This window comes from Muntiacus reevesi, chromosome 2 (genome assembly GCF_963930625.1).
Source record: "Muntiacus reevesi chromosome 2, mMunRee1.1, whole genome shotgun sequence".
Classification (NCBI taxonomy): Eukaryota; Metazoa; Chordata; class Mammalia; order Artiodactyla; family Cervidae; genus Muntiacus; species Muntiacus reevesi.
The window spans coordinates 3,391,776-3,418,690 of NC_089250.1; the positions used below are offsets into that span (position 1 = coordinate 3,391,776).

At 41.2% G+C, this 26,915-nt stretch overlaps 4 protein-coding genes and 1 non-coding gene across 9 annotated transcripts in view; 1 reads left to right on the forward strand and 4 right to left on the reverse strand.

Moving 5' to 3' along the window:
- Positions 1-261: 261 nt before the first annotated feature.
- MKKS (MKKS centrosomal shuttling protein) lies at positions 262-8,772 on the reverse strand. Of its 4 annotated transcripts, none has more exons than XM_065920864.1 (4): positions 7,786-8,772; positions 4,598-4,656; positions 3,577-3,687; positions 262-1,185 (listed from the first exon to the last, which is right to left on the reverse strand). In XM_065920864.1, the coding sequence occupies exons 1-4, from the start codon at positions 8,768-8,770 to the stop codon at positions 745-747; spliced, it is 1,596 nt and encodes a 531-aa protein (XP_065776936.1). In that variant the 5' UTR covers positions 8,771-8,772; the 3' UTR covers positions 262-744. The 4 variants fall into 4 exon arrangements, with proteins under 4 accessions (XP_065776936.1, XP_065776934.1, XP_065776937.1 ...); XM_065920862.1 differs by having other exon boundaries at positions 4,598-4,773; XM_065920865.1 differs by lacking the exon at positions 3,577-3,687.
- A 15-nt stretch (positions 8,773-8,787) lies between these two features.
- LOC136159072 (uncharacterized) lies at positions 8,788-9,155 on the reverse strand. Its single transcript, XM_065920868.1, has one exon. It carries the CDS (start codon positions 9,153-9,155, stop codon positions 8,994-8,996), a length of 162 nt encoding a protein of 53 aa, XP_065776940.1. The 3' UTR covers positions 8,788-8,993.
- A 3,427-nt stretch (positions 9,156-12,582) lies between these two features.
- Positions 12,583-22,470, reverse strand: LOC136159071 (uncharacterized). Of its 2 annotated transcripts, XM_065920867.1 has the most exons (3): positions 22,329-22,420; positions 16,776-16,834; positions 12,583-12,813 (listed from the first exon to the last, which is right to left on the reverse strand). In XM_065920867.1, the coding sequence occupies exon 3, from the start codon at positions 12,790-12,792 to the stop codon at positions 12,601-12,603; it is 192 nt and encodes a 63-aa protein (XP_065776939.1). In that variant the 5' UTR covers positions 12,793-12,813; positions 16,776-16,834; positions 22,329-22,420; the 3' UTR covers positions 12,583-12,600. The 2 variants fall into 2 exon arrangements, with proteins under 2 accessions (XP_065776939.1, XP_065776938.1); XM_065920866.1 differs by lacking the exon at positions 16,776-16,834 and having other exon boundaries at positions 22,329-22,470.
- LOC136162142 (U6 spliceosomal RNA) lies at positions 18,610-18,713 on the reverse strand. The gene has a single exon (XR_010661982.1). It is a non-coding gene; the product is annotated as a U6 spliceosomal RNA (small nuclear RNA).
- An 870-nt stretch (positions 22,471-23,340) lies between the features above and the next one.
- Positions 23,341-26,915, forward strand: part of SLX4IP (SLX4 interacting protein) — a 209,058-nt gene continuing 205,483 nt past the window's right edge. The window contains 2 exon segments of the mRNA XM_065920869.1: positions 23,341-23,603; positions 24,797-24,909. The gene's annotated coding sequence lies outside the window, so the exon portion shown is untranslated.

Below are 26,915 nucleotides of genomic sequence, written 5' to 3' on the forward strand. Positions count from 1 at the left end.
GTGGGTGGTTAATCCCTTCTCCAGGGGATCTTCCCAACCCAGGAATCAAACCAGGGTCTCTTGCATTGCAGGTGCATTCTTTACCAACTGAGCTATCAGGGAAGACTATATAAACTATAGTCTACTATATAAAGTCTGTTTTTTTCTTGATTACACATTTCCTCAGAATAACAGAAATGAAGAACAGTGATACAAACTAGCAACTGCAGGCAGAGCAGCTTCTACATCAATTACTCAATTACTGAATGATACAGTCTCAGATAAACAACTTGGAAATTTTATTGAATGTGCAGTTTGAACACTTCTTCTGAATGAACAGTATGTATTGGATGCTTTGTGATACTTGGGAATCTAGCTTTATACTTTAAACATATGTAATTACTACTAAATAAAAAGTATCTATAAAAGTATATCCAAACAAGAACATAGACTAGGATGTTATAAAATTTCTGTATGCTCTTAGAATGACATCAAAAGAATGAGAACAGAAACTTATAACAATGTACAGCGGTATCTATGAACTCGCTGACATAATTACCATATTTTAACAGTGCTTCATATTTTTATTATTCTATAGTATTTCTATTCAAGAATCAATTCTTTTTTCTTTAAATAAGTAAATCTATGATTTTATGAATCATCAGTCTCAATATGGAGAACAGGCCTTTCAGAGAGAACATATAAACGCAATATTTCTCTTTATTGACATGTCACTAGCTTTTCTTTTTGTATGATAACATTATATCAGTTTGTATCTTCAATGACACATGAAAGATCCAAAATCAAACTGGCAGTCTCCACAGCCACCTGCAGGCCACTAAGCTTCGCAGTAAAACAGTCCAAGGTCAGGGTGTTGGCTGAGCCTTTGGCTTCATGGGAAAGGCAGGTTTGCGGTGGGAAGGGATGATGAGCACTTCTCAGGAAGGACCAGCTGAGTTCTTCCTGGCTGCTGTAGAGTCCACAGCCACATCTGGAAGGCAAATCTGGCCAGTTCACAGCAGAAGGCAAATTGGCCTGAACTGACCAGAAGTGTCCATACTTGCCATCGGTAAGAACTTCACCTCCATCGTGCTCTAAGGAGCCAGCGAGAGATTCAAGTGCACTGCAGAACGCTTCAGTGATCAGCTGGAGCTCTGTCTGAGAGCATCTCTCATCTCGAAGAACGCTTTCTGGCTCATTACGGGTCTAGAGAGTAACAAAACCATTGAAAACACAGAACAGAGCAATTAGGATGACAAAAATGTTTCTGAAAAATACTTGATCAAATGCTTTATCATACAGTACTTGGGGTTTGGCATGAGGCTAATGGGCAGGGATGGGCCAGCTGGCCAGGCTAATCCATTAACCTGGTTGTTACAGTAAAAGCACCCACTACCAGTCATTTTATCAGAATGAATGACTCAGAATTAACCCCACCATCAATTTGTTCTGAAGGATTGCAGCAGTGCCTTTATAAAACATGAAAGACACAGCATAATAAGTGAATCACAGGCTTCTATACACCCAGAAGGAAGCTCGTGAAGACTAACGAAGTCACAAATGAAGTACTTATTTATACTCAGTAAATGTTGGAGATTTTTTTAAGCTGCAAATATGTGTGTTATAACTAAGACAAAAACCATTTAGGGACATATGTCATTTTCACTTTATTTTTTTCATTTATTTTTATTAGTTGGAGGCTAATCACTTTACAATACCGCAGTGGGTTTTGTCATACATTGACATGAATCAGCCATATCATTTTCACTTTAATGTTTAAAAAATAACTATTCTTCTCTTTAATTAATGACAAGGTTATATAATTTTGAATTGCTTTTGTTCCACCGTTCTAAAAAGTCTATCCTAGAAATTTCATGATAGAAAAAGTAACACATTAACAAACTCATCACTGAATGATCGTTTAAAATCCATATCCTAATTACTCAAAAGCAATGACCATTTTTTCCTTTTGCCCAGGAGAGTGGAACCAGATATCGTCTCTATTGCACATTCCCTCCCCAAGTTTTCAGTGCTATGTTGTTTCTTCAAAATCCTACTCAAGATACTGTCCTTCTCCAAAAGACTTTTTCCAGTTTACTCAGTTCCATTTGCAAACTATATTATTGTCTCTTCAGCATCAATAGATTGGCAATGGTTTTGTTTTTCATAATGTACATTCTGATAACTTTTCATGAAGAAGCTTTATATTCATACAGATTTTAAGTTATTTGGGGAAGCAAGGCAGGGCATGTCTATGGAAAACATTTACACACTCACCAATCCCAGGCATCCCAGAGACTCTGCACTCCTGACTGACCAAAGAACCAACTGCAAGCACTTGGAAAACACATACCTTTTTGTAGCTACTTTCAAAGAAAGTAGGTCAGTGTTAATGAAATAATTAATGAGAAACATGAGTGTGACATTTATCTACTATTAGGATATGGAATCTCATAGATTAATAAAAACAATTCTATTTAATAGAATTAACATGTATCATGTTAAAATCATTTAAAATTATAACAGAATTTAATAATTAGATGCTTTAATAAATGAAATTGTTTTTTCTGGAATATCCAGAAGGTACTGAAGTCTTTTTGTAGAATCTCAACACTTTCATCATGAATATCAATTATTACTGCATCTTAGCAGTGGAGACGGAGAAGGCAATGGCACCCTACTCCAGTACTCTTGCCTGGAAAATCCCATGGGTGGAGGAGCCTGGTGGGCTGTGGTCATGGGGTTGCTAAGAGTCGGACACGACTGAGCGACTTCACTTTCACTTTTCACTTTCACACATTGGAGAAGGACATGGCAACCCACTCGTGTTCTTGCCTGGAGAATCCCAGGGACGCGGGAGCCTGGTAGGCTGCCATCTATGGGATCACACAGAGTCGGACACGACTGAAGTGACTCACCAGTAGCCGTAGCAGCAGTGGAGATCTCTAGGATAACTCAAATTAACAGAACGCTCATTTCAATACAATTGAACTTACTTAGAAAACAGAAACAGACCCCCGGACTTTGAGAAGGAGCTTACAGTTGCCGGTGGTGGTGGGGTGGAAGGGATAGTTAGGGAGTTCGAGATGGACATATACACGCTGCTGTATATAAAATGGATAACCAACCAACAAGGACCTCCTGTATAGCACATGGAACTCTGCTAAGTGTTATGTGGCAGCCTGGACGGGAGGGGGGTTTGGGGGGGAACAGATACATGAATATGTGTGGCTGAGTTCCTGTGCTGTCCACCTGAGACTGTCCCAACGTTGTTTGTTAATTGGCTACACCCCAACACAAAATTAAAAAGTTTAAAAAAAAACAAAACTAGCAAAAAACCCAGAATGTTCATTTCAGCAGGCAGTATATTTAGACAATCCTCAAAGAATGTGATCGTCTGCTAAAAGGTTGGATTAATAATCATTGTGATAAAGATAGGAGCTTATATTTTCGAGTATTATTTTCCTCAAGTGTTTTTAAATACAATATTGATTTCAATACTAGTGAGAAATTAAGCGTTAAAGGCTCCAGAGTATTATCTCATAAAATGCATGTTGCTGAGAATTCAGATAATTTAGGTGGGACTATCTAACCTACCTTGTGTCTGATATATGCCACCAAATGAGTTTCAGTACAGCCACCTCCCAACAAAACGTACGGTTCCTTGACTGTTAACTGCAAAGCATGCAGTGCTGTTTGACACGTGAGCTAAAAAAGAAACAGCCACCAGAATCTGACATTGACACCAGAAACACAAAGAAATACAGTCACGTTTTCAAGGCAACTTAGACAGTGGACTCAAGGAGCCAGACTGTAATTGCAAAAGAGCAAAACCAGTGTCACCAAGGTTGTCATGTGATGAATACATTCTGGAATAATGAAAATTAGAAATGAAAGAATACTTTAGCCAGATGTTTGTTTTCCTGGACTGGATTAATATCCTCCTTCATAGACATTTAAGCTCTTCAAATTGAGATTCACAAACACAACTGGATCAGCATAGTGCTAATATTTCTAACAAAAACATCTGCATCTAAATAAATTAGCTGTATAAATGCTATATAGAACTTATTTCAAGTTGCTATGGAAACGATCCAACCCAGCAGCAATAAAAACACACAGACCTTGAATATTCACCAGGCTATAGCCTGAGTATTCATTCTTCCAGTCTGTGACCAGTACCACAGGGCATCACTTTCGTTGTATAAAAACTGCATGTGTTATTGCTGTTTGTGAACAACATCTCTGTTAAGAGGTGAATGATGGGTATAACTGGGAAACCTATTTCTAAGTGAATTATTCATACACATTAGCATCAAGTACACAATTCAAATTAATTTCTTAAGAAAATTTCCCATCAAGGACTTTTACATTGCTTGTAAATTACTAGAAATAATAAGAGGCAACATATGCCAAGTTTTTATATCATAGGAAATTAAATCAGCTTACTTATAAATGTAATTCTCACATTTTGGTTGTTTTTGCTTTCTACACCACTAGGGAAGTTGTGAAGGAAAAAAAAGCACAGCTGACTGATGTGAAAAAAATGATAGTACCTATCTGATTCTTTAATTCCTGTCCCAATCCCCAGATAAGGAATTCAACATTTATTACCTACCTTCAGCTCATCCCAGGCTGTGTCATTTCTGTTGCAGAGAAGCAGACTACAGACAGTTGCTTTGTTAGGAATAAGATGAAAAAAATGTTTGCAGCCAAACTTTGCAATGCACAAATCTTTTACAGTTCCATAACTACTGGGAGAGATTGAGCCCAAGGAACCAATAGGCTGTGTTCCTATTTTTTAAAAAAGTTTAGAAAACACAAAATAGATGAATAAACATGGAGCTAACAGCCATTTAAAATTACAATATTCATTCCTAACTAATATAGAAGTCCCCAAAGCATAGCATTTAAAATATGAAATGTAGGATAAAGAAATAATAAGATGCATCTTCTTAAACCTATAAATAGTATTCTGTTATTCAAATGATGTGCAAATAAAGTAGCAGTTCTTTTGATTTACAGACAGACTTCTTTGAACATTTGTTAGAAACAATTCTGCACTCTCCAGAAAAAGGCATGCATAATTTTGCATACATTTTCAGGAAGTCCAGGAACCCTGGAAGTCCAGTTAGGGATCATAGACCCCACTATGATCTGAACAACCACACTAATCTGAAATAAGGATGAGATGAGGAGACAGGCTATTTTTAAAGGGTGTTATTATTTTTACCTTAACACTCACAAACTAAGCTATGCAGATAGCTGTATGGCTGAAAGCCTTTGGTGCTCCATTTAGTGAACATACAGGAATTTTTTTTCTTTGCCAAACAGTTGTTTGTATGTAAACAACTACCTAAACCATGCCAAAATAAAGTATGCAACCTTCTTATTTCATTTTGTTATTCTTTGATTATATCTTGCCCTCCCTCCTGTATAGGTACAATAATATAATTTTACAAAACACAAATTAATAAAAATACAAATGAAGGAGAAGTTAGGATAACTTGAAGGTTTCTAAAATCTCTAAATGTAGTAAAGTCATATAAGAAACGGCAACAACCTTTTAAGAAGTAACAATACTGGTTTAAGGTCTTAAAACTGTAATTCAGCAATGCAACTCCTTGGGCCAGTTTCCTCTTTCAAACGAATGGAATTAAAACAATAATGTCTGAATATTCTTGCAGCTCATGAACAATTTCACTTCTTTGAATATCCTTTCTTCTTTACTTCTGAAGTCTCAAAGAACAAGGAATACTTGAGGGATTTAAAATTAAGAAAAAGAAACAAACCCTACATCTTGTACAACTTCAAGGGTGGAACCAACAGAAAATTTGTAAGGAAAGGCTCAGCTTTCCTGCTGACCAGCCTCTGATGTGGAGCAAACCACTGAACTCTTCTTGGTGGGCTTCCCCACAGGCTAGTAAAGTCGGGATGATCATGACTATTTCACAAATCAATCAAACCAAGTCAAAGGTTAAAAATGTTTTGTAAGCCATGACAAGCTTCATACCCACCAGTCCACCAAGCACAATAACCCCATTACTTATCCTAAACTAGCCAAAAAGAGGAATTATGTTTGAAGGGGGGGTGGGGAGGTAATGTCAACCTAGATAAGATGGATGAGGCTCAAACATACTTCACCTATTGTTTAATGAAGCTAAGAGTTTTTCTCCCCCCTTTCTCTTTTGTCTCAAAAAAGTGTCTGCCCTCAAGATCCAGGACTACAACTCCGGTTTTATGTAAAAGTGTTGGTTGCTCAGTTGTGTCCAAGTCTTTGCAACCCCATTGTAGCCTGTCAGGCTCCTCTGTCCAAGGAATTCTCCAGGGAAGAATACTGGAGTCGGTAGCCATTCCCAACTCCAGTGAACCTTTCCAACCCAGGGATCAAACCCGAAATTATTTGGGGGAGCAGAGGATGGCATGTTTGTAAAAGATGTTCGCACTCTCCCCAATCCCAGGCACCCACTGGTAGCTCTGCAGTCTCTTGATAACACTCCTGAGCAATCAACGAATCAGCTGCAAATACTTGGAGAACCCTTAACTTTTTGTATCCATTTGCAAGTAAAATAGGTCAGTTCATGTTCTACCACACTTTAGTTACCAGTGGGATAAAAATCAATTGTGGGCTGGTGTGGAAACCCAGTGCCCACTTACATTGTTTCTATGGAAAAATTCTTCAGAGTTTAAAAACTGACATCATAATATTTAATACTCAATATTCATAACTTGAAATCACCTGCTCATGGAAAGCTCAGGGATGTGAGTCTGACCCACAACATCACCTAATGAGTTCCAAAGAATGACTGCCACTATTTCTTAACAATTTCCACTCTGATGATCATCTGACAATAGTCCAGAGGTAGCAATAGTTCAGAGATACTAGGGATTCAATACTGGCACTCACACTTCTCTGATGACTTATAAAAACAGTCAATTTTAACAGTTTTACCAAAATTTATTAAACTCTTAAGTCTAACCACTTATAAATTGAAATTTATCCAAATGAAATGATTCTGATATGTTGTCAATGCAGTTAAGAGATATTGAACAGTGGCTCAAATCAGGAACTCTTTAATTTGTCATTTCTCTTTGTCTCTATTAGGTGAGTACCAACCTGTTTCCAATTTGCCAGGTTTGTAAAATACAGTCAAATTCTTGCCTGTTATAATTTTCTACGTTAATAAATATATTATTGGTAATTCAACAAACATTTTAGAACCCCTACTATGGACCAGGCTTGTTTTAAGCACTAAAAGTAAAAGGCAACTCCAGCTCTCAAGCTTAGCTGGAAATATCTGGGATATTTAATCATGTGCTAGCTTTAAACAAACATACACCCTAATAATACACACACACACCCTAATTAGAAACCACTATTTAGGCAGAAGTACAGTTGATTGTTGGAGTTCGATAATACAAAGTGACTTAAGAGCTTCGTAAAACTCAAGTAGAAGAATTTTAAATTATGAGACTTTATATGATTGTAAGAATGTTAGATTTCTCAATAATCTGTTGAATGTTCGGGGGTTAATAGCTGTAAATTATGACAGACTCTGCAGTACATTTGGGGCTGGAAAATACCTACAAAGTAGTCATCATCACTCAATTTTTGATAAGTGAACAATACAGAATCATTTTCAGAAACCACCTTTGCTGCCAGAAATGATACTCACACACACATTGAGGTTGGCAGCTTTTCAAATTGTTCAGTATGTTAACACAACGCACACCAGGAATATCTCTGCTCAAGGGAAGTGTGATTTATTAACCATAAAGGGCAAAGACCGAAAGAGCGCCTTTTACCTGTCACTTTACTCAGGGGTTCCATCAGAGACACTCCAATTCTGTCTACAGCGATAATCTGATGAGTTCTGAGAAACTGTTTCAAAGACGGATGTATGACTTTTTGACACAAGACAAGATCTACATGGTCACTAACCAGCTGTTTTCCTAGGTTGAACAACTGGTCTAGAGCTGCATTTTCAAGAGAAACTCCGTAACTGACCAACAGTGTTCCTTCTCCAGTATCAGAAAGATCTCCGGACAAAGACACGCAAAAGACTGCCACCTTGAAGGAATCTGATTTTTTGATAGGTAGTATCTTCATCAGTTGAACTTCTGATACTTCAATAAGTATTCCGGGTAACACGGCAGAATCTATAACCCTTTGCCCTTTTAAAGGGACAATTATACTCTTTCCTAAAATGATGTGCTCTTGGGCGTTCTCTGGAATTGTAAGCAGAAAGGCTTTCAGAATCAGAGTACTGATATGGTCAATCTCCTTTGCGATGAGCATGCAGGCAGGTTTACTTGTTAATATGCTGCGTACCAAACTCAGGAGGATCTGAGTGCTCCCAAAGTCGACTGGGATTCGGCAAGCACAGACCTCAGACTTCAGGTACCTGGTGCAGAGGCTCAAAAGGTGCTTATTTAACCTAATAACCGTGGTGGGTGTCAAGCCCAGTCTCTGAACATTTTCGACGAGGTTGCAGCAAAGGATGGCTGTGAATAAGCCGCCGTCGCTGAAGCAGGCCACGTGATTCCGCACGGCGGCCGTCAGGACCTTCAGCACCGGGTGGCTGACGGGCAGGCCGGCGAGGAGGGCGGCCGAGTGGGAGGTGGCGGCCACGGGGCCGCCGCGGCCGTTGTGCAGCTGCTTCAGCCTGCCCGCCGGGCCGTAGCACGAGGTGAGCAGGCCCCGCAAGGCCGCCAGGCGGGCCCCGGCGCGCTCGCCCGTCAGGGGCTCCCTTCTGCAGATCGAGGGCTTTTTAGCTTCTAAACGAGACATGTTACTGCAAGCGGCAATTTGTGAAGAAAGCTTTTATTTTGTTAACCAGAGTTTTCTATTCATTGTATTGTCGTGGGTTTTAACATTTAACAAGATTATCTTTGAGGAACCAGAGTTCGGATTTACAGCATGGTGGCTATAAAATTAAACACTGAGCTCCATGCTTATGAAGCTAATCAGCACATAATGATCAACATCATGACATTTTAGTAATTCCAAATATTTATTTTACTCCATTATTCAAATTCTTTTGTTTGCCTTCAGGCTGAGACTTTACAGACTGTTTTGCAGCCCTCTGTATAAAATACGTCCCAAGATGGACACCTATGAAGGAAATCACAGCTACAAGAAGCCAGTTCTTTCTGATCCAGCTGCTATTTTTCATCTCTTCTTTCTAGCTCAAGCTCTGACTCAGAGCTGCTTCTTTCTATAAGAAATAAAAATAAAAAATATTTTAGAGAAGTAATTCCAAAACATTTTATAACTGAAGTTTAGTAATTAATTTGAATGCTCTGCTCCTTCTTTAGAAAAAGGAACACATCTCCAGAAAATGAGAAATATAAATTAAGACTAAAAACACCCATTTCTTTATTCTTCAGTGAATTTCTACAACGAAAAGTACTGATATTTTAATAATTCTCGAATGCACAACACAGCCAGAAAGCTTATAGTACAGTTATTTTAATATGATTTTAATATGCTTCTAGAAAAGAAATGGTATGTATATAGTAAAACTCATACAATCTGGTCTCGACGTCCCAAATGTTTTTATTCTCTAGCATCAAGATATAGTGATGTTTTTTCTCTAACTTTGGTTTGCTTAGAAATCTTAGGTCTGAATACAAGTACATTTGTATCAAATCCTGTTTGTAAATAATTATGAAAATGAGATAACCGTCAGGATTCCTAATATAGACACTATCTAATGTACAGTCTACATCTAGCTAGACAAATCTGTACAACACGTTTACTGAAGAATAAACCATGTTTAAAACATGTGGCTAAAGTCAGAGCAATCTTTTGTAGTTTCACCCTATCAATCAATGATACTCAGTGTTGATGTCTTACAACTTATCCCCTCCCAAACTATGGCTTATGACAATAAATACAAAAGCCAGGGAATGTGCTGGATGACAAGGAGAAAGACAGGACTGGATTGGCAGTCTGACCTCAAAGAGGGTAAATAATCTAAAATGCTACCGTTTACCAAGTGTGCTAGCACTTGTACTAGTTTCCTTAATGAGGCTCGAAGAAGTGAGCTGGAGGCGTAAACTTCTGATACTATAATAATGTGTGGAAAGAATAAAAATCTCTGGTCACACACCTTATCTGTTGAGGTTTGGTGCTTTGAAGGTAAAGGTTCAACCAATTATTGGTTATTTTCAGGAATATACTAACCATGCTAACCACTTGGACAGTGTTCAGCGTAAGTAAAACTAATTGACCTACTCAGACTACAGTCCTGCCCAGAGTAGACTGTGGCAGAGTATAATACAGACCAGGAAGGTGATCTGAAGATGTACCAGGAAGGTGATCTGAAGACATGCAAGGAAGATGTGAAGAGAACAAAGGAATGTTATGCAAAGTGTTATTTTGGTTATCACACCTCCTAATTTAGTTAGAGGGCTGTAACCATGGCAACTGGGCCCAAATAAAGTGAAAGCAAGGATGGCCAGCTTTCTCACTGCAATGATAAAGCTATAGTCTCTTTTTACAGCACCAGGAAAAAAGTTTCTGTTCATCTCATAGGAGAAAGAGCCAAATAACTTAAATATTATTTCAAAGCTTATTTTAGATTCAACAAAATCTGTGAAATACATTTAAATGCAAGCTTAGTGAAGTGACTTCCATTTGTAAATTTGCATATTACAACACCTACACAAACCACAAATCTTAACAGACTGTGACCAATAAAGTGATTTACGTAGTTACTTTTCAGTACATAATAGTAACATGCAACTTTCCAAAAGGGGCTAAATTGGCCCCTCTAACAGTCTTGTGGTAGTTAGACCAGTAACCACATCTTTTGGCTAGTATCTTTATGAGAAGAGAAGAAAGTGTTGGTGACCGCCAAATCATTTTCAGGATGTCAAAACTGCTGACTCATGGTCCCTTGTCTTTCTCTAGACAAAATAAGGTTCAACTAAGAAAACAGGGGACATAAAACACAGGGCTGGCTTATAGAATAGGTTTGGAAGTGCCAACTCAGCTATTTCTTTCTTCCTAACAATGTGACCCATTATTCCAAAAGTTACCATCGCAAGAATGGCCCTGACTATTCCTGGGTGCATTGGCCTGGCAGATGGTCTTTTTTCAGTGATGGATAACAATTAAATATTAATAATACTAAAACTTCCATGACTGTATTCTCAATTCAGAGCTATAAAATATGCTCTAAAGAAATATAAACAGGTAAAATTTTTTCTTAAAAGGAAATCAGGGTTCTTTGGAGAAATGGTTGAGCCAAGAAATAAATGAGATGAGGTAGGGACTTTTCCTGTCAAAAAGTAATAGTCATTAAAAGATGACACAGGAAACAACTGACAAAGGATTAATCTCCAAAATATATAGTAGCTCATGCAGCTCAACACCAGAAAAACCAACCACCCAATCAAAAGGTGGGCAGAAGACCTAAACAGACATTTCTCCAAAGAGGACATAAAGATGGCCAACAAGCACATGAAAAGATGAACAACACTGCTCATTACTGGAGAAATGCAAATCAAAACTATAAAGGGTATCACCTCACACTGGTCAGAATGGCCATCACTAAAAAGTCTACAAACAATAAATGTTGGAGAAGATGTGGAGCAAAGGGAACCCTCTTGCACTGTTGGAGGGAATGTAAATTGATACAGTCACTATGGAGATCAGTATGGAGATGTCTTAAAAAACTAGGAATAGAACTACCATATGACCCAACAATCCCACTACTGAGAAAATTGTAACTGGAAGAGATATGTGTACCTCATGTCCATTGCAGCACTTTTTACAACAGCTAGGACATGGAAGCAACCTAGATGTCCACTGACAGATGAATGGGTAAAGAAGTTATGGTACAATGGAATACTACTCAGCTATAAAACATAACACATTTGAGTTAGTCCCAATGAGGTGGATGAGCCTAGAGCCTGTTGCCCTGAGTGAAGTTAGCTGGAAAGAGAAAGACAAATATTGAGCATTAATGCATGTGTAGGGAATCTATAAAGATGGTATTACTGAACCTATCTGCAGCACAGCAATGGAGATAGACACATAGAGAACAGACTGTGGACACAGCGGGGAAAGGGGAGGATGCGACAAATCATGAGAAGAGCAGGGAGACATATACATGACCATATAAAACAGACCGCCATGGGAAACTGGCGGGAATCTAAGATGGGACAGTTTAAGCGTTAAAAAGAGTATTCATGATAATGACTGTGATAATTCAAATTTATGCAAACTTCCGAATTCATGTTGTCATCAAGAACAAAAACTCTCATTGCTACTAGAGCATTAACTTGTTATTATAAAAACTGATAAAGGGAAACAAGGGCTTCCCTGGTGGCTCAGTGGTAAAGAATCCACCTGCAATGCAGGAGATGGAGGTTTGATCTCTGGGTTGGGAAGATCCCTTAGAGAAGGAAATGGCAACCCACTCCAGTATTCTTGCCTGGAAAATTCCACAGTCAGAGGCGCCTAGTGGGCAACAGCCCATGGGGGGCTGCAAAGAGTTAGACACAATTAAGCTGCTAAACAACAACAAAGGAAAATAAAGCATATTTTGCTTTTCCTATATAAATGCATTTTGAGGGGTAAATCAAACTCACGTGAAACTTGCAAGCCTGCTACTTCCCTGGGAGGTGGTTCTTCTTAGGACTTGTAATTGCCAGAGTGTCTGGTTCAGAGAGGTTGTCCTTCCTAGGAATTTGGAAAACAGGGCTGCTTTTGATCCTCTGCCACCCCAAATGTATGAATCCAATCAGAGGTACCATAACCACCAGAACTTTGTAGTCTTTCCAGAAGTTGTGAAAGCTCATAGTACTTCAGCATCAGTGTACCTAAGAAAAGGTCAACAGTTAAGAACAAACAAACAAAAAAAGGCCTCTAAAATTACACCTCTAAAGCACAAGCAGGACACTGCCCTCTAATAAAAGCTGCCTGTTAAAAAGCTTCTAGGTACAATACACTGCAATGTTATTTAACAAAAAGAGGTAAGTCACAGGCTTACAGGGATGGCAGGGGATCAGGCTTGGAAACACACAGGGCAACACTAAAAGTTTAGTAAGCAATTATGAAGGAGCAACATCACCTGCTCGGAAAGCTGCTGAGAACACTCATGCATCAATGTCATTGTCTTTATATAATTAATTTCTCTGAACCACAACAAAGTTAAATTATTTTTTAAAAAAATCTATTTAGTCACAATTTTAACAGAAGAATCAAATGGCAATCCTTAAATATGCAGTGAGAATTCAGATTCTGCATTCTGACAGGATGTGAGTGATGATGTTTCCACTGAAATGGAGTCATGCATTGGTCCCAGTTGTAGCAAAAGACTTTTGGCTTGAACTCTATGAATTAATGCCACTTCCTCATTCCTGTGCTGAGCCTCTGTAATTAGAGTGTTTACCCTTATCACTAATAACTATACACTATAAGGGTTATTTCTGCTTTATTGACTATGCCAAAGACTTTGAATGTGTGGGTCACAACAAACTGTGGAAAATGCTTAAAGAGATGGGAATACCAGACCACCTGACCTGCCTTGTGAGAAATCTGTATGCAGGTCAGGAAGCAATGGTTAGAACACGACATGGAAAAACAGACTGGTTCCAAATAGGGAAAGGAGTACGTCAAGGCTGTATATCGTCACTCTGATTATTTAACTTATAGGCAGAGTACATCACGAGAAATGCTGGGCTGGATGAACCACAAGCTGGAATCAAGATTGCCAGAAGAAATATCAATAATCTCAGATATGCAGATGACACTACCCTTATGGCAGAGAGTGAAGAACTAAAGAGGCTCCTGATGAAAGTGAAAGAGGAGAGTGAAAAAGTTGGCTTAAAATGCAACATTCAGAAAACTAAGATCATGGCATCTGGTCCCATCACTTCATGGCAAATAGATGGGGAAACAGTGGAAAAAGTGGCTGACTTTATTTTTCTGGGCTCCAAAATCACTGCAGATGGTGACTGCAGCCATAAAATTAAGACGCTTACTCCTTAGAAGAAAAGTTATGACCTACCTAGACAGCATATTAAAAAGCAGAGACATTACTTTGTCAACAAAGGTCCATCTAGTCAAAGGTACGGTTTTTTCAGTAATCATGTATGGATGTGAGAGTTGGACTGTGAAGAAAGCTGAGTGCTGAAGAACTGATGCTTTTGAACTGTGGTGTTGTAGAAGACTCAAGTCCCTTGGACTGCAGGGAGAGCCAACCAGTCCCTCCTAAAGGAAATCAGTACTGAATATTCATTGGAAGGACTGATGTTGAAGCTGAAACTCCAATACTTTGGCCAGCTGATGCAAAGAACTGACTCATTGGAAAAGACTCTGATGCTGGGAAAGATTGAAGGCAGGAGAAGGGGATGACAGAGGTTAAGATGGTTGAATGACATCACCGACTCAATGGACACGAGTTTCAGTAAACTCCGGGAGTTGGTGAGGGACAGGGAGGCCTGGCGTGCTGCAGTCCATGGGGTCACAAAGAGTCAGACTCGACTGAGTGAACTGAACTGAACTGATAAGCTTTATCGTCAACAAAATTTACTTGGAGAAACTAGGGCTAGGAACTTGCCTGGAGTTTCAAAGCTCAAGAGTATTAAGAAAGTTTTTTTGCCTTATCTGATTTGGAAAGCATGGAGTGTGGCCCAGGAAGTCTGTTTCTGATGATCTGTTGGGTTTGGGATCTTAAGTCTAGACGACCTCTAAACACTTCTTACACTTTTACTCAAGGGAGCTCACTAGGCTTTAGTGATAAGTTTATACATTCATGCTCTGAATGGACTAGCTCTCCAAGATCCCATCTGGGCAATGAAGGACAATAAGGTCTGTTAAGAATTAGGTTCAGTGGCATATATGTGAGTTCCATTATGAAATCGCTTACGGTAATTTTGTGTGAAAGTGTTTAGAAAAATGTCTGAACAGAATTTTTAGTTATTATACTTCCCTTTTAAGGCAAGATTAAAATATAGGACTAATGAGCTACATATCTGAACTGTGTTCTGTATATACATATGAAAAATAAACAGAAGGCTTACAGTTATGCCTATGTACATATATTATTCCCAGCATTAGAAACGATTTCTCGAGGTACAAGTTCACATTTCATAAGGACTTTTTTGCTAAACTTAAACAAATTGCTAGAGAAAACATGGCCTGCTTTGTAACTGCAAGTATTCTTGGCCCTCTCTCTTCCCTCAAGGGCTCTGGCATTATCTGCTTTTTTGCAACCCTTAGCGACCATACCTTTTATTGACATACTCATGTTCTAATTTTCGGAGAAAGCCAATCACAAATAACTATATCATTATTACATTTCCTTGTGGAGTCCACTGTGCAAAAGCCTTTGGGGCATTTGAGATTTGACGAACAACAAAACCTCTGAGGGAGGCCCTGGGTGACCAGGAATAATGAGGGAAAAGCTTGAATAAGACTTACTTCTGAGATGGAAGGACTGAGGCTGTGCCAAAGTCAGTGGTCTGTCTTGACAGGTGGCATTTTTGTCCATAAAATACCTTGGATTAAAGGATCAGAATATACTGTCCTTTCACATCCAGTCTCAACACTTAAGGTGACTTTACCCACCTCCAGCTGTCTCTTCTGACGTGACCTTGTCAAGTCACAGCACTTTTGATAGACCATACCTTTACCCGTTTACTTCTCATGATCACTAACATTTCATCATATTTGTCACTTTTTCCTGAGTTATGATAGGAAAACGGCTCATAGAAAAGTCTCATTTGGAACGGTGATGGTGGTGCTTTAGTTGCTAAGTCATATCCGACTCTTGCGACCCCATGAAGTGTAGCCCACCAGGCCCCTCTGTCCATGGCATTTTCCAGGCAAAAATACTGGAATGGGTTGCCATTTCCTTCTCCATGTTTGGAATTAAAGAATATAATAATAAAGCTGAGATGAATAACTCAAAAGCCGAAATTCAGAACAAACCAAGGTCCAAGCTGCAACAGCCATGTCTGGGAAGTGTGGTACGATCCCTCCATGTACAGTAGATCGCAGTGTGAAATGTGATGTGCTGGGAACCCTCCTCAGGTTAGGATCAAGGCAGTTCCCAGCACTCAGGGTACCTTTGGGTCTTCCCTGGGTAATAAGCTAAAAAAAAGTCTGTCATCTTTTTGGTTTTAACAAAAATGTGATCGCAATATACACTCGTTTTGTAATCTCTTCTCCCTCCAATAATATAAATCTTCATTATGATTTTTAATAGCTATGTAGCTTTTATGGCAATATCCTAATTTAACAGGTCACTGATTGATAGAAATCTGAGATTTTTTTCAGGGTTTTATTGCTAAACATGCTAAGTACTCTTGTAAATCCTACAGAGTCCACGCCTTAGCCTCTCTATGCTGCTTCTCAGGATAATACAGTCTTACTAGAATTCCTAACAATTAACTCATTTTTAAAATGAATTTAACAAGAAGGTTTTTAAAACTGTGACTTTTACAAAGGTTCACAGTGCTGAGCAGCAGGGAGACAGGGAGTTCCCAACTTGGGGATGGAAAGCGAAGCCGGACACAGCTTTTCTTGAGATGGCCCTTCCCTCAAAACATTTGGCAACGAGTATTACAAGTGGTGTGGAACTATTTCATGGACACAAGAGATTCCTAAGTCTGAAGCAAGATTTTCTCAAGAATATGCTCAAAATGATCACATTTGATGGGCAAAAACAGGCTGGCTTCTAAACCGAGTTAGCGCTTCTTCATTCAGAGCGTTTCAAGTCTGCTTGGATTAAAGCAGCGACACAAACCACAGCAAGAAGACATCTTCCCCTCCTTACCCTCCTCCAGTCTACCTGCCCCTGCCCTTATCTTTCCTGGATCCTCTCTGAACACGCTCCTAGGAAAAACAAATGAAAACAGAGGGTGTGGGACTCTTTTACAATGATGGAGGAAACCAAGAAAAAGGAAAAGAGATTAGTAAATTTTACATTAAGTAAAACAGAAAGTAGATATTTACGATTTTATCCATTGAAATGCCTCTGTTAAGTATAGAAAATGTTTATAGGCCATTGGCACAGATAATTTCTTATAGACTTCTTTCCAAAACATTTGGAAAGATACTTTGCATTATTCAAAAAGTTTCCTATTTTTTCTTTTTGTTTTCATAGCAATTTTGAGACCACGTTATATATGAGGAAACACTAAATGATTCTAAAATTATTGTCAGTTAATTGTGGCACTCATCTTGGAGTTTGGAGTCCTAAAGTCTTGGCTGGTATTCTTAATGGCAGTTTTCAAAAGTTGAGTATTATTATCTCAGCTTTGGCAAGAGTCAGTCAGAATTCCCAGTGCATAATGATGTGTGCTGAGAACATTCTGGGCACATGCTGCATACCGGTGTGGGTCGCTGAGGGCAAGTCCCCCAGAGCATTACACCTGGCATGTCTTTATTCTCACGGCAGGGTCCACTAGAGGTTAACACATCTTGTGCCACTTGGTTCAGAATGAGAGGGCAAAAAGCCCATATCCTCCAAACACACGCCCATGACCTACTAATGGATGAGACGAGTGGAGCTAATTTTAGACGCTTTTTTTTTTAAGCTCAGCTCTTGGTGCAGAATGAATAGTGAGAAATTAATGAAAAGAATGGAGAAAAGCTGGTTACATCTCTGCCCCACTAAGATATCATCATCTTTTTGACTGCATAGAACTGATCAGTAACGTGAAGAGCAAAAAAAAGCACTTAATCCTAAACAACCTGGCTCTGGCTATCAGATTACTCTTTGTATGCACCATCACGTCAGTTAAAACCACAGCGTTTCGCAATCCATTAGGTTTACAATAACCCGGATGCAGGCAACGCTGCGGAAGGCGTTCCTTTTGCCTACTGGGCTTGCGGGGCGCCATCTGCTGGCCTTTTGAACACAGTGTAAGGTAGATTCTTTACGTCTTCATCATGGCTCCGTTTAAAGTATTTGAAAAAAAAAAAAAACACGTTTAAAACATTTTTTTAAATTACTGGATGTAATTTAAACATGAAGAGAACACTAAATGGAAAGTTGAACAATTAATTAACCCAACTCCTGTGGCTGTGATATTTCATTAAATTTACTGGAATTGTATAATGCCTTTTCTTCTGGCGTGACCAATGTTAAGTATCTGTGAATTCCTCATTCCTGAAATCTAATTACCGACCCTGAAAGTAGTTCTTTTTATCTTCAATTTTAATACAACAGTTCACATTTTGGCAATTCTGTGTACACGTTAGAAAGGACTGCATGGTATCTTCAGGCCTATTGGACTAACTGGTATGCTAAAGAGAACAACAGTTTCTTTTTAAACCCCCTTTTCTAACTATATCACCTAAAGTAACAGCTTTGCTGAACTCTTCCAGTCTTCTCAAAACACAAACAACAAAAAACTTACTGTCAATTCTTGATTAACTGAGCGGACCATGTGTGTTAGTCGCTTAGTCCTGTCCCGACTATTTGCGACCCCATGGACCTTAGCCCGCCAGGCTCTTCTGTCCATGGAATTCTCCAGGCAAGAATACTGGAGTGGGTTGTCATTCACTTCTCCAGGGGATCTTCCCAACCTGACCCAGGGATCGAACCCAAGTCTCCCTCACTACAGGCAGATTCTTTACTGTCTGAGCCACCAGGAAGCTTACAGAAAAATACGGAACGTTTCATGAATTTGCCTGTCATCCTTGCACAGGGGCCGTGCTAATCTCTTATCGTTCCAATTTTAGTATATATACTGCCGAACCTGAGCTCTAAGTTTCCTTTCTGCAAAATCTTACCCCTACTTTGACCAGCAGGCAGTAACTGGTCAGAATCAGCTGACCAGCACAGCCTGGTCTGGAGCAGGTCAGGAGCAGGCACAGAGCATGGTGAAGGCGTAAGCATTTTACGATCTCTGCTCTCCTCTACTCCATTACTGTGAATTCAGTGTCTTTATAATTAAGTAGTATACTGGGAGCATCACAAGTTTTATATGGGAGCTTTAACTGTCCACAACCTAAAATGTGAACAGCAGCTGAATAATTAGCAACTAACGAGGAAGATGATCAGCTTTCTGGCAGGCTGTGGCTTACCAGAAAGGTGTGGAGAGTCATCATGAAATTGAGAGTTGTCTAAGAACCTTTCCAGTCCCTTTCACCATCTTCATGGCTGCCTGCCATCTGACATGGAAGCTGGTGGGGAGTTACTGAAGACGTGGACTGGGTTCTTAAGTGCTGCAGCAATGCCTGTGTGTTCCCCCAGTCAGCTCTGAATCCCGAAAGGCTTGGTTTCTGTCCTCACCATTTCTGAGGTTCCTATTTTACTCTCCACCTTGGTTTCTGCAGATAACCTACTGGCCAGAGGACACTGTGGCTCCTGGGTATGAGCCCCTCTGCTTCCTGCTCCCGCGTGTTAAAACCTCCGTCTCAGCTCCTATTCTCACGTCCTTCCTCACTCTCTCGGAGGAGGAGGACCTGGCACTTCCGGTCAGTCAGTCCCACCTGCCACTGTGTCTTCAGGGTCCCAACTCCATCATCCCATCCCCCCCAACTTCTACTTCCCATCTCCGGCTTGGAACTGGTCTTCCTCCTTGGCAAAACTGTTTTTCTCCACTGAAAAGAACCAAAAGCAAATTCCCTGAAGCCACTGCCCTTTACCGGCCCTTCCTTCCAGTTACTAGACACTTTGATTCCTTTCAAATAACACATTTCTAGAGCCACTTCCATCTTCACACCCAAGTAATTTGCTTTTGTTCCACTCTCCATGGAAACTGCTTTGACTATAAAGATCACCAATCTCTCCCTATAATCTCTCTGCAGCACTTTTGACGAGTTCTTGAAACGCTTGAAGTACCTGAGGCTATTGGTCTCCCTTAATGGTCCCTCGGTTTCCATCCATCTTCTCAAAGCTCTGTTCTTGAATGTCTTCTCCCTCTGTTCATTTCCTGGGTGTCCTCATTCACACCCAAGCTTCTATTTTAGCACATCCATCAGTGACTCCCATGCCTTCATTTCCAGCTTAGTCCCACATATCCCATGATGCTGTTCCCCACAAGTGTCTAAACTCATTTCATACAAAGATGAATCCTCTTCCCTTCCCAAATTGCTGTTTCTCCTCTACTTCCTGCTTTGTTTTTTTTTATTTTTTAGTAAAGAAATTATCTACCACGTGTTCAATTAGAAAATCTGGACACAGTGAATTCATGTTTCTTACACTCCCCATCAAGTCAGTCACCCAATTCTCCATTTGACCTGACATTTCTTTTGCACAATTTCTCCGCACCGCCACAGTCCAGACCCTCATCACCTCACTTGCTTCTAGCCCAATGGTTCTGTGTGGTCCCTTCGCCACTGGCAGTAGCATCACCTGGGAACTTATCAGAAATGTAAAATCTTGGGCTGCCCCGGACCTACTGAATCAGAACTCTACACTGGGATCCAGTAATTTGTGTTTCAACAAATTCTTTAATTTTGACACTTAAGTCTGAAAACCCCTATTCCATTCTCTACCCTTTTAATGCTGCCATCTTGGGGAAAACAAGAACAGATACAGCTGTGTTGTTCAGAAGCCTTCAATGACATTTTTGACTAGAAGGTGAAACCTAGACTTCTCTGTACAGCACAAAAGATGGGATCTAGTTCCTGACTACCAGTTTCCAGAAGGTAAAGCACAATAAATCATCCTGGTAAGAATGCACTGTTGTGTAGTGATTAAGTGGACACGTTGTGGAATCCTACTGCCTGGGCTTTCCATTTCTGCCTTAGCACAGTACAGCTGGCTGTGACCCTGGATGATTCCTTAAGCTCACAATGCTCCAGGCCCATCATCCACAAAATGAGAATAACACTGACAGCCATATCACAAAGCTGTTGTGCAGTTATCACATACCTGGCACTCAGGCTGGACTCTGTTACTAAGATTCCAGGATGTTACAGAAAAGGTAACAGGCTCCAAAAGTGAGGGCCAGGAAAGTTCATCATGAAGGAAAGAAGGAAACTCAAGGACAAAGCAAAACAGCAAAGACAGGGTGATAAATTCATATTCGTTTCTCTGACAACAGTTAATGAAGTTAATGGTGCTAAGTGATTAAATATGAGGGTCCCAGCATAATGACGCTTTGAGTAATGACAGAAATCAAATTCTAACCTCCCCCACTAGGTATGATCTTAGGCAAAAGACTTATTTCCTGTCTCAATTTCATAGCACATGGTGCTATATAATGAGAATTCCTATGTATTTACCTATGTAAATATTTATTGTTTATCCAGTATTTGATATATGAGCATTCAATACAGGGCAGCAATTATTCTTGTTGTATGTACAATATCTTCAATACAAATCAGATATAAAAACAGGCACTTCTGGAGACTCCTGTTTGATCTAAGCTCCAGGGAGTGCAGAGACAGATGTCAGTCCCAGGGCTGACTGGGGGAAAGAGTTGAACTTATGCCGTCTTTCGGGGACAGTGGGTATCCAATGACTGATCACTGCAGGGATATAGTCTTGACCCTTCCCTCAAACTTGGGACAACTCTCAGAGTTAATTTGAGACTTGGTAGACACTCTCCTTGGGACCATAATTCAGCTCAACTTGTTCTATCCACCATTCTGCCTCCTTTCTTCCTTAGTAAGATCCAAAAAGTCCTAACAAATGTCCTGGCCATAAATCTCCTTAGGTCTGCTTCCCAAGGAACCCCACCTAGGACAATCTGGAAACATCTTGTTCATTTATCAATGTACTTGTTGATTGTTGCCCCTCCCATCGTTAAATATAAGGTCAATGTGGCTTGTTTTGGTCACTTCTGTATCTGCTAACTAGGCAGTGTGACAAATATGAATATGAGCTGCCGGTGTTAATGAATGCATCAATGAAACTGCGGGCATAGGGAGTCTCTGAAATACCACCAGGATGTGAGCCTGATCTGGCATGGGAGGAAGAAGCATATGACTTCAGGAGGCCTTCATCTCAACAGGGTTTCCATGCCCAGAATGTCCAAAGCGCCAAGTCCTGCTTCTGCCGTCCGAGCCGAGTGCGGAGTGCTGCCGTCAGAGGGCGGCTCTCGAGGCAGACACAGGTCTCAGGGCCAGGGCACTCGGCGCCTTCCCTCGGGCGCCTTTTCCGTCTACGTTCCGGTGCGGCCGCGCGGATCCGAGGGAGGAGAGTGCACACCGGGCGCTGTGCGCAGACCCCCAAGCACCCCCGCTCCTCCGTGTTCCTCCCGGCAGCGAGCGCCCAGCGCCCAGTGCAGGTTAAACGCACTCTCTAAGGAGCCTGCCCCCCAGTCCCGCCCCCGGTCTCCTTCAGTGACCTTTCCGAGCGAGAACGAGCCCCGGCCCCCCTGCAGCCGGGCAGAGAGCCGGCTCGCCGCGGCGGCCCTGGCCTTCTCACCTGCCCGCCGGCCGCCGCCCGCAGCCCCAGAGGCCGCACCCCGCGCTGCCGCCGCTCCAGGAGATGGGCCGGCGCTGGGGACGGAGCATGCGCAACCCCGCGCTCCTCCGGGCGTTGGTGACGCTCTCGGCCGGGGACGCGGTGGCGGCGACCGGAAGACCGGGGGCGGGGCTCGTCTGGGGTCAGTCTGGGCACACTGTCGGATGTGGAAACGTTAAATGACAGGTCACACGGACATGCTGAGGCACAGTGTCTCCCTTTTTGCCCGCGCTTAAGAGGCGCTCATGGAATGGACTCATGGAATGGAACGTGACCAGCCGCTCTCGGCGGGTCCGGGCCTTCCGGCCTTGACCAATGGCGAAGCGCCGGATCCCACGGCCGCTCACCAGCCCGCGTCTTCCGGAGCGACCGCCCAGAAGACCCGAGAGGAGGCGCCGTCGCGGCCACCCCTTTGTAGCGGGTCGCGCGGGAGGCCCTCAGCGGCGCGGCGTCCGCCCCTCGTCCCCGCGGGGGTTCGCGGGCGTCGGAGGCCCCTGAGTCTGTGCGCTCGCCGGCTGGCTCATGTCCGTGCCTTCTCCCCTCCCGCTGATGCGTTCGAGGGTCAAGACGGCATTCTTCCGTTCAAAGGAACTCATGGCTGTCTCACAATGCACCCGTCATTGAGAAAGCCACCTTCAGCTGCCAACCCGTGTTTTCTATACTCGTTCCCCATCAAACATTCGGGAGACTCTTCTCCCTTTTTGTGCTAGTAATTTTCAAGAAACATTCTGTGTCACAGAAATGCTGCGTTTTATTTTCCTCTCTCGATCGCCCTTCTCCCTGCCACAGCGGGTAACTGGTTTGTCACCGACCAATCGAGCTCGCTTTGTTCGCGGTCTCTAGATAGAGGTCCTCCGCCGCCATGATTGTTTTGGGCCCTCACTGGAAGCCGCGAGATCTTGCACGGAGGACATTTTTGTTTTTGGAAGATCCCGCGTGCTCTTCCGGCCGTTAGCTTAGTGCTCGCCGCCATCTTAAGCCCTGGTTGTGGCTTCAAATGGGTCGCGAAGCAGCCCAGGCCATCTTGTCTTCGGGCGGCCGCAGGGTTTTGCGCGCCGGCAGCGCCGGGGAAGCGGGAAGGAGGTCGGCGCCCGGCACACTCGGGCTTCCAAAGGCTGGCTTGTGAGCCTGTGGCCGCCTTTCTAGTCTGAGTTTGCACAGCCAGGTACCACTTCACCAGTGACCCCGGACAGTAACTAAACAAAAGCCCGACCCCAAACCCTGCCACCATCGTAGGTAAGAACTTGGGAATGCTGGGAACCTAAGATGTTCCTTGCCTTGAACTCAGCTGTGAGCCCACCTCCTCTCCCGCTTCGGTTATTTCCTTTGATTAGTGAACCTTTCCTGAATCCTTCTCCTTGTGCTTCCGCGTCTCTCCATTGTTTTAAACAGAAGGGTGCCGGAAGCCTGGGCTTGACAGTGGAAGTTTTGGTCTGGGAAATAATTATTTGGACGAAATGGAGTACAGTGAGTGGGCCAGGTATTTATATCAAACATCTACCTGTATTCAGTACAAATAGATTCCCCTTCCCAGATATTTTTTGGTTTGTGACATAAATACAGATTGTATTTGTATATACATTCATTCATTTATTCAGTACATTCGTTGAGTACATGGTGTGAACTAGGTTGTAAGGATGCTGTAGTAAATAAAAACCACTTTATTTCTGGAGTTTCCATTCTGTCACCTACTAGGTTGGGCAAGTAACAGCGTTTTCTGGTTCTTAGCCCTGCTATAGTGTACAAGCAAGTATTCGCTTGCTCCTTCTCCTATCTTCCCCCACTCCCTTTTCCTCCTGGACTAGGAATAAATCATACTGACACTTTATTTCTTGGATCCTGGACCTGACTGTCTTTGTAGACGAACTGGTTAATTTTACAACCAATATTCAAGGTACTTAAGGCCTTGCTGCTCCAGTTGTGATCTGTGTATCAGCCGCTTGAGCATCACCTGGGAGCTTGTTAGAAACACAGTTGACTCCATCCACAGGCCACTGAATCAGAATCTGTTCTGAGAAGCGCACCTTAAGTTCAGACAGCACTGATTGAGGGCACAGACTGAAGACAAAGACGTTCTGTTTACAACTTGTGCTTCTGAAACAATATATAGTCAGTTTACTCCACGCTTTAAATGCAGCGGACATGTGGTTTTATATCCGTCAGCTTAATGTCAAGACACCAGTTTAGCATTCTAAAAAGTTGAGAATTTGTCAGCCCCATATATTGTTATGTAACATTTGCTATGCAACATCTTGAGTCCTATGTACATATTTTATTTTTAATTTATTTGAAGTTGAACTCAAGATTCTTTATGTATATAGTGGTTCAATATCAGCTTGGAAAACCTTGGACCATAGTTTGCCAAAGTTTTTCTGGCACCTTGCATTTTATCATTTTAAAATAACAAATCTAAATCTGATTTATTTCAGGGGTTCTCAGCTTTGACTGCTTATGAAAATCACTTGGGGTGCTTAAAAAACAACAATCCAGAGCAGTATCTGTAGAGTTTGAGATTCTGTGGATGGAATTTAAGGAAGTTAAGGTATTTGAGAAACAACAAATAAGTTTTATATTTTCTGTGTTGATGTTTGTTAGATTTTTCTCCCTTGTAGATTTACTTAAAATAATTATAAAGCGAGTTGGACTGGAAATTTGGTGAACTAACTTCTTAGTACCCCTTCAGTTTGCTGTTTATATTTTTGTGTCCTAAGCAAGTTATGCAGTCTTTCCGTCTTTCCTTCGTCCATCTAAATATTAATTGGGAAAAGAAGAATGAAGGTTCTGTTATGTTTTATTTAGTCTCTTGTGTATGTTACAAAATGTAGTGGATATTTATATTCTGTGCATGTGAGGAAGAGAAGCATTTTGCAAGTGCAATATTCATTGCTTCTGATTTTCCTATACTGCATCTTGTATATGCTGGTAAGCATAATGGGTCTTGGAAATGAACTCTAAAGCCAGATTCTCTGGGTTCAAATCCTAGCTCCTCCAGCTACCAGCTTAAACTGATTACTTAACCCTTTTGTGCTTCAGTCTGTTGTTTAGTCGCTTTAGTCGCTAAGTGGTGTCCTACTCTTGCTGACCACATGGGCGGTAGCCTGTCAGGCTCCTCTGTCCATGGGGTTTCCCAGGAAGAATACTGGAGCAGGTTGCCATTTCCTTCTTCAGGGGATCGTCCCGACACAGGGATCAAACCCGAGTCTCCTAAATTGGCAGGCAAATTCTTTACCACTGTGCCACCTGGGAAGTCCTAAACCTTAAATTAAATTGCTTCATCTCAAAAATAGGGTTGATATGAGGGTTAGATAAGTTAATACAAGAAAAATGCTTAAAACAGTACTTGGCACATAGTCACAGCTATGTAAATGTTAATTAGGTATTATTCTATATAAGTCTTAGGATTATTAAAGTTTTGTTCATACATTCAAATCACTAAGGGGGAAGGTATTAATACAGTATGCCAAGCCAGGAAGATGTGTGAGTGAGAGGTTTTTTTAATGATCTTTTTCTTTTCTCCGAACAGCTTTATGGAAATATGATTGTCATACAGTAAATGGCACGTACTTAAAGTATACAGTTTGATGGTGATTTACATGTGTATACCAACGAAACCAACACTTGAGTCCAGATAGTGAATGTACTCATCACCTCCCTAAGGTTTTCTCTTGTCCTTTTGTAAGCCCTCTGGGCTCTTCTAGACAATTGCTCATCTGTTTTCTGTCACTCTTGCACTTCCCAGGGTTTTATCTAAATGGAATCTTCATGTGTGTGCTGTCTTGCGGGGTGGGGTAGTCTGGTTTTTTTCACTCATAATTGAGAGCCATCTTTGGCGCAAATGTCAGTGCTTCATTCCTTTGTAATTATGGTATTCAGCAATTTGTTAGACTAATTTGTTTGCACATTTGCTAACTGAAGGGCATTTGGGTTGTTTCTATTTTCATAGTGGTCATTTTCACATTGGATAAAAAAAGTAATTATTTGGTGGCCAAGCCTTCCACATACAGAGAACCTAGGAGGTGCCCCTGGTAGACTGTGTTTGTTTGGGACTTTGTCTTTGACGTTGTTTAGTTTATGAATTCACGCTTTCTGAATGAAATGTTACAGTTTTTAAAATACCAAACATGTCACATATATTGAGCTTTAGTGGGTTGGATCTCTTTTATTGAGATATAATTTATATATAAGGTAATAATTTCATATATCCAACACAATTGTTTGATATATGTATATATAGTTAGACAACTCAAGGGGTTAGGAGTGCTGACCCTCTGTGCTATTGAAAATCTGCATACAACTTTACAGTGACAAGAGCACAACTCAGCCCCCATCTGAGATTCCACATCTTTGAATTCGACCAACTGTGGATCATGTGATACTGTAGTATGTGTTTATTGGGAAAAATCCAAGTGAAGTTCAAACCTTGTTGTTCAAGGGTTATCTATATAATATAGTTTTAGTAACTGGTCAGCATGTGGTACATTCCCAGAGCTTACTTATTTCATAACTGGAAGTTTGTACTTTTTGACTCCCTTCACCCATTTTGCCATC

Coding starts and splice junctions, on each gene's coding strand:
- MKKS (XM_065920862.1), bottom strand. CDS start 8,770: ATGTCTCGTTTAGAAGCTAAAAAGCCCTCGATCTGCAGAAGGGAGCCC. Junction 4,774..7,785: donor ACCCCTGAGTAAAGTGACAG/GTAAAAGGCGCT, acceptor TTTAAAAAATAG/GAACACAGCCTATTGGTTCC. Junction 3,688..4,597: donor CAGCCTGGGATGAGCTGAAG/GTAGGTAATAAA, acceptor TTTCTTTTTTAG/CTCACGTGTCAAACAGCACT.
- LOC136159072 (XM_065920868.1), bottom strand. CDS start 9,155: ATGAAAAATAGCAGCTGGATCAGAAAGAACTGGCTTCTTGTAGCTGTG.
- LOC136159071 (XM_065920866.1), bottom strand. CDS start 12,792: ATGAGCTTTCACAACTTCTGGAAAGACTACAAAGTTCTGGTGGTTATG.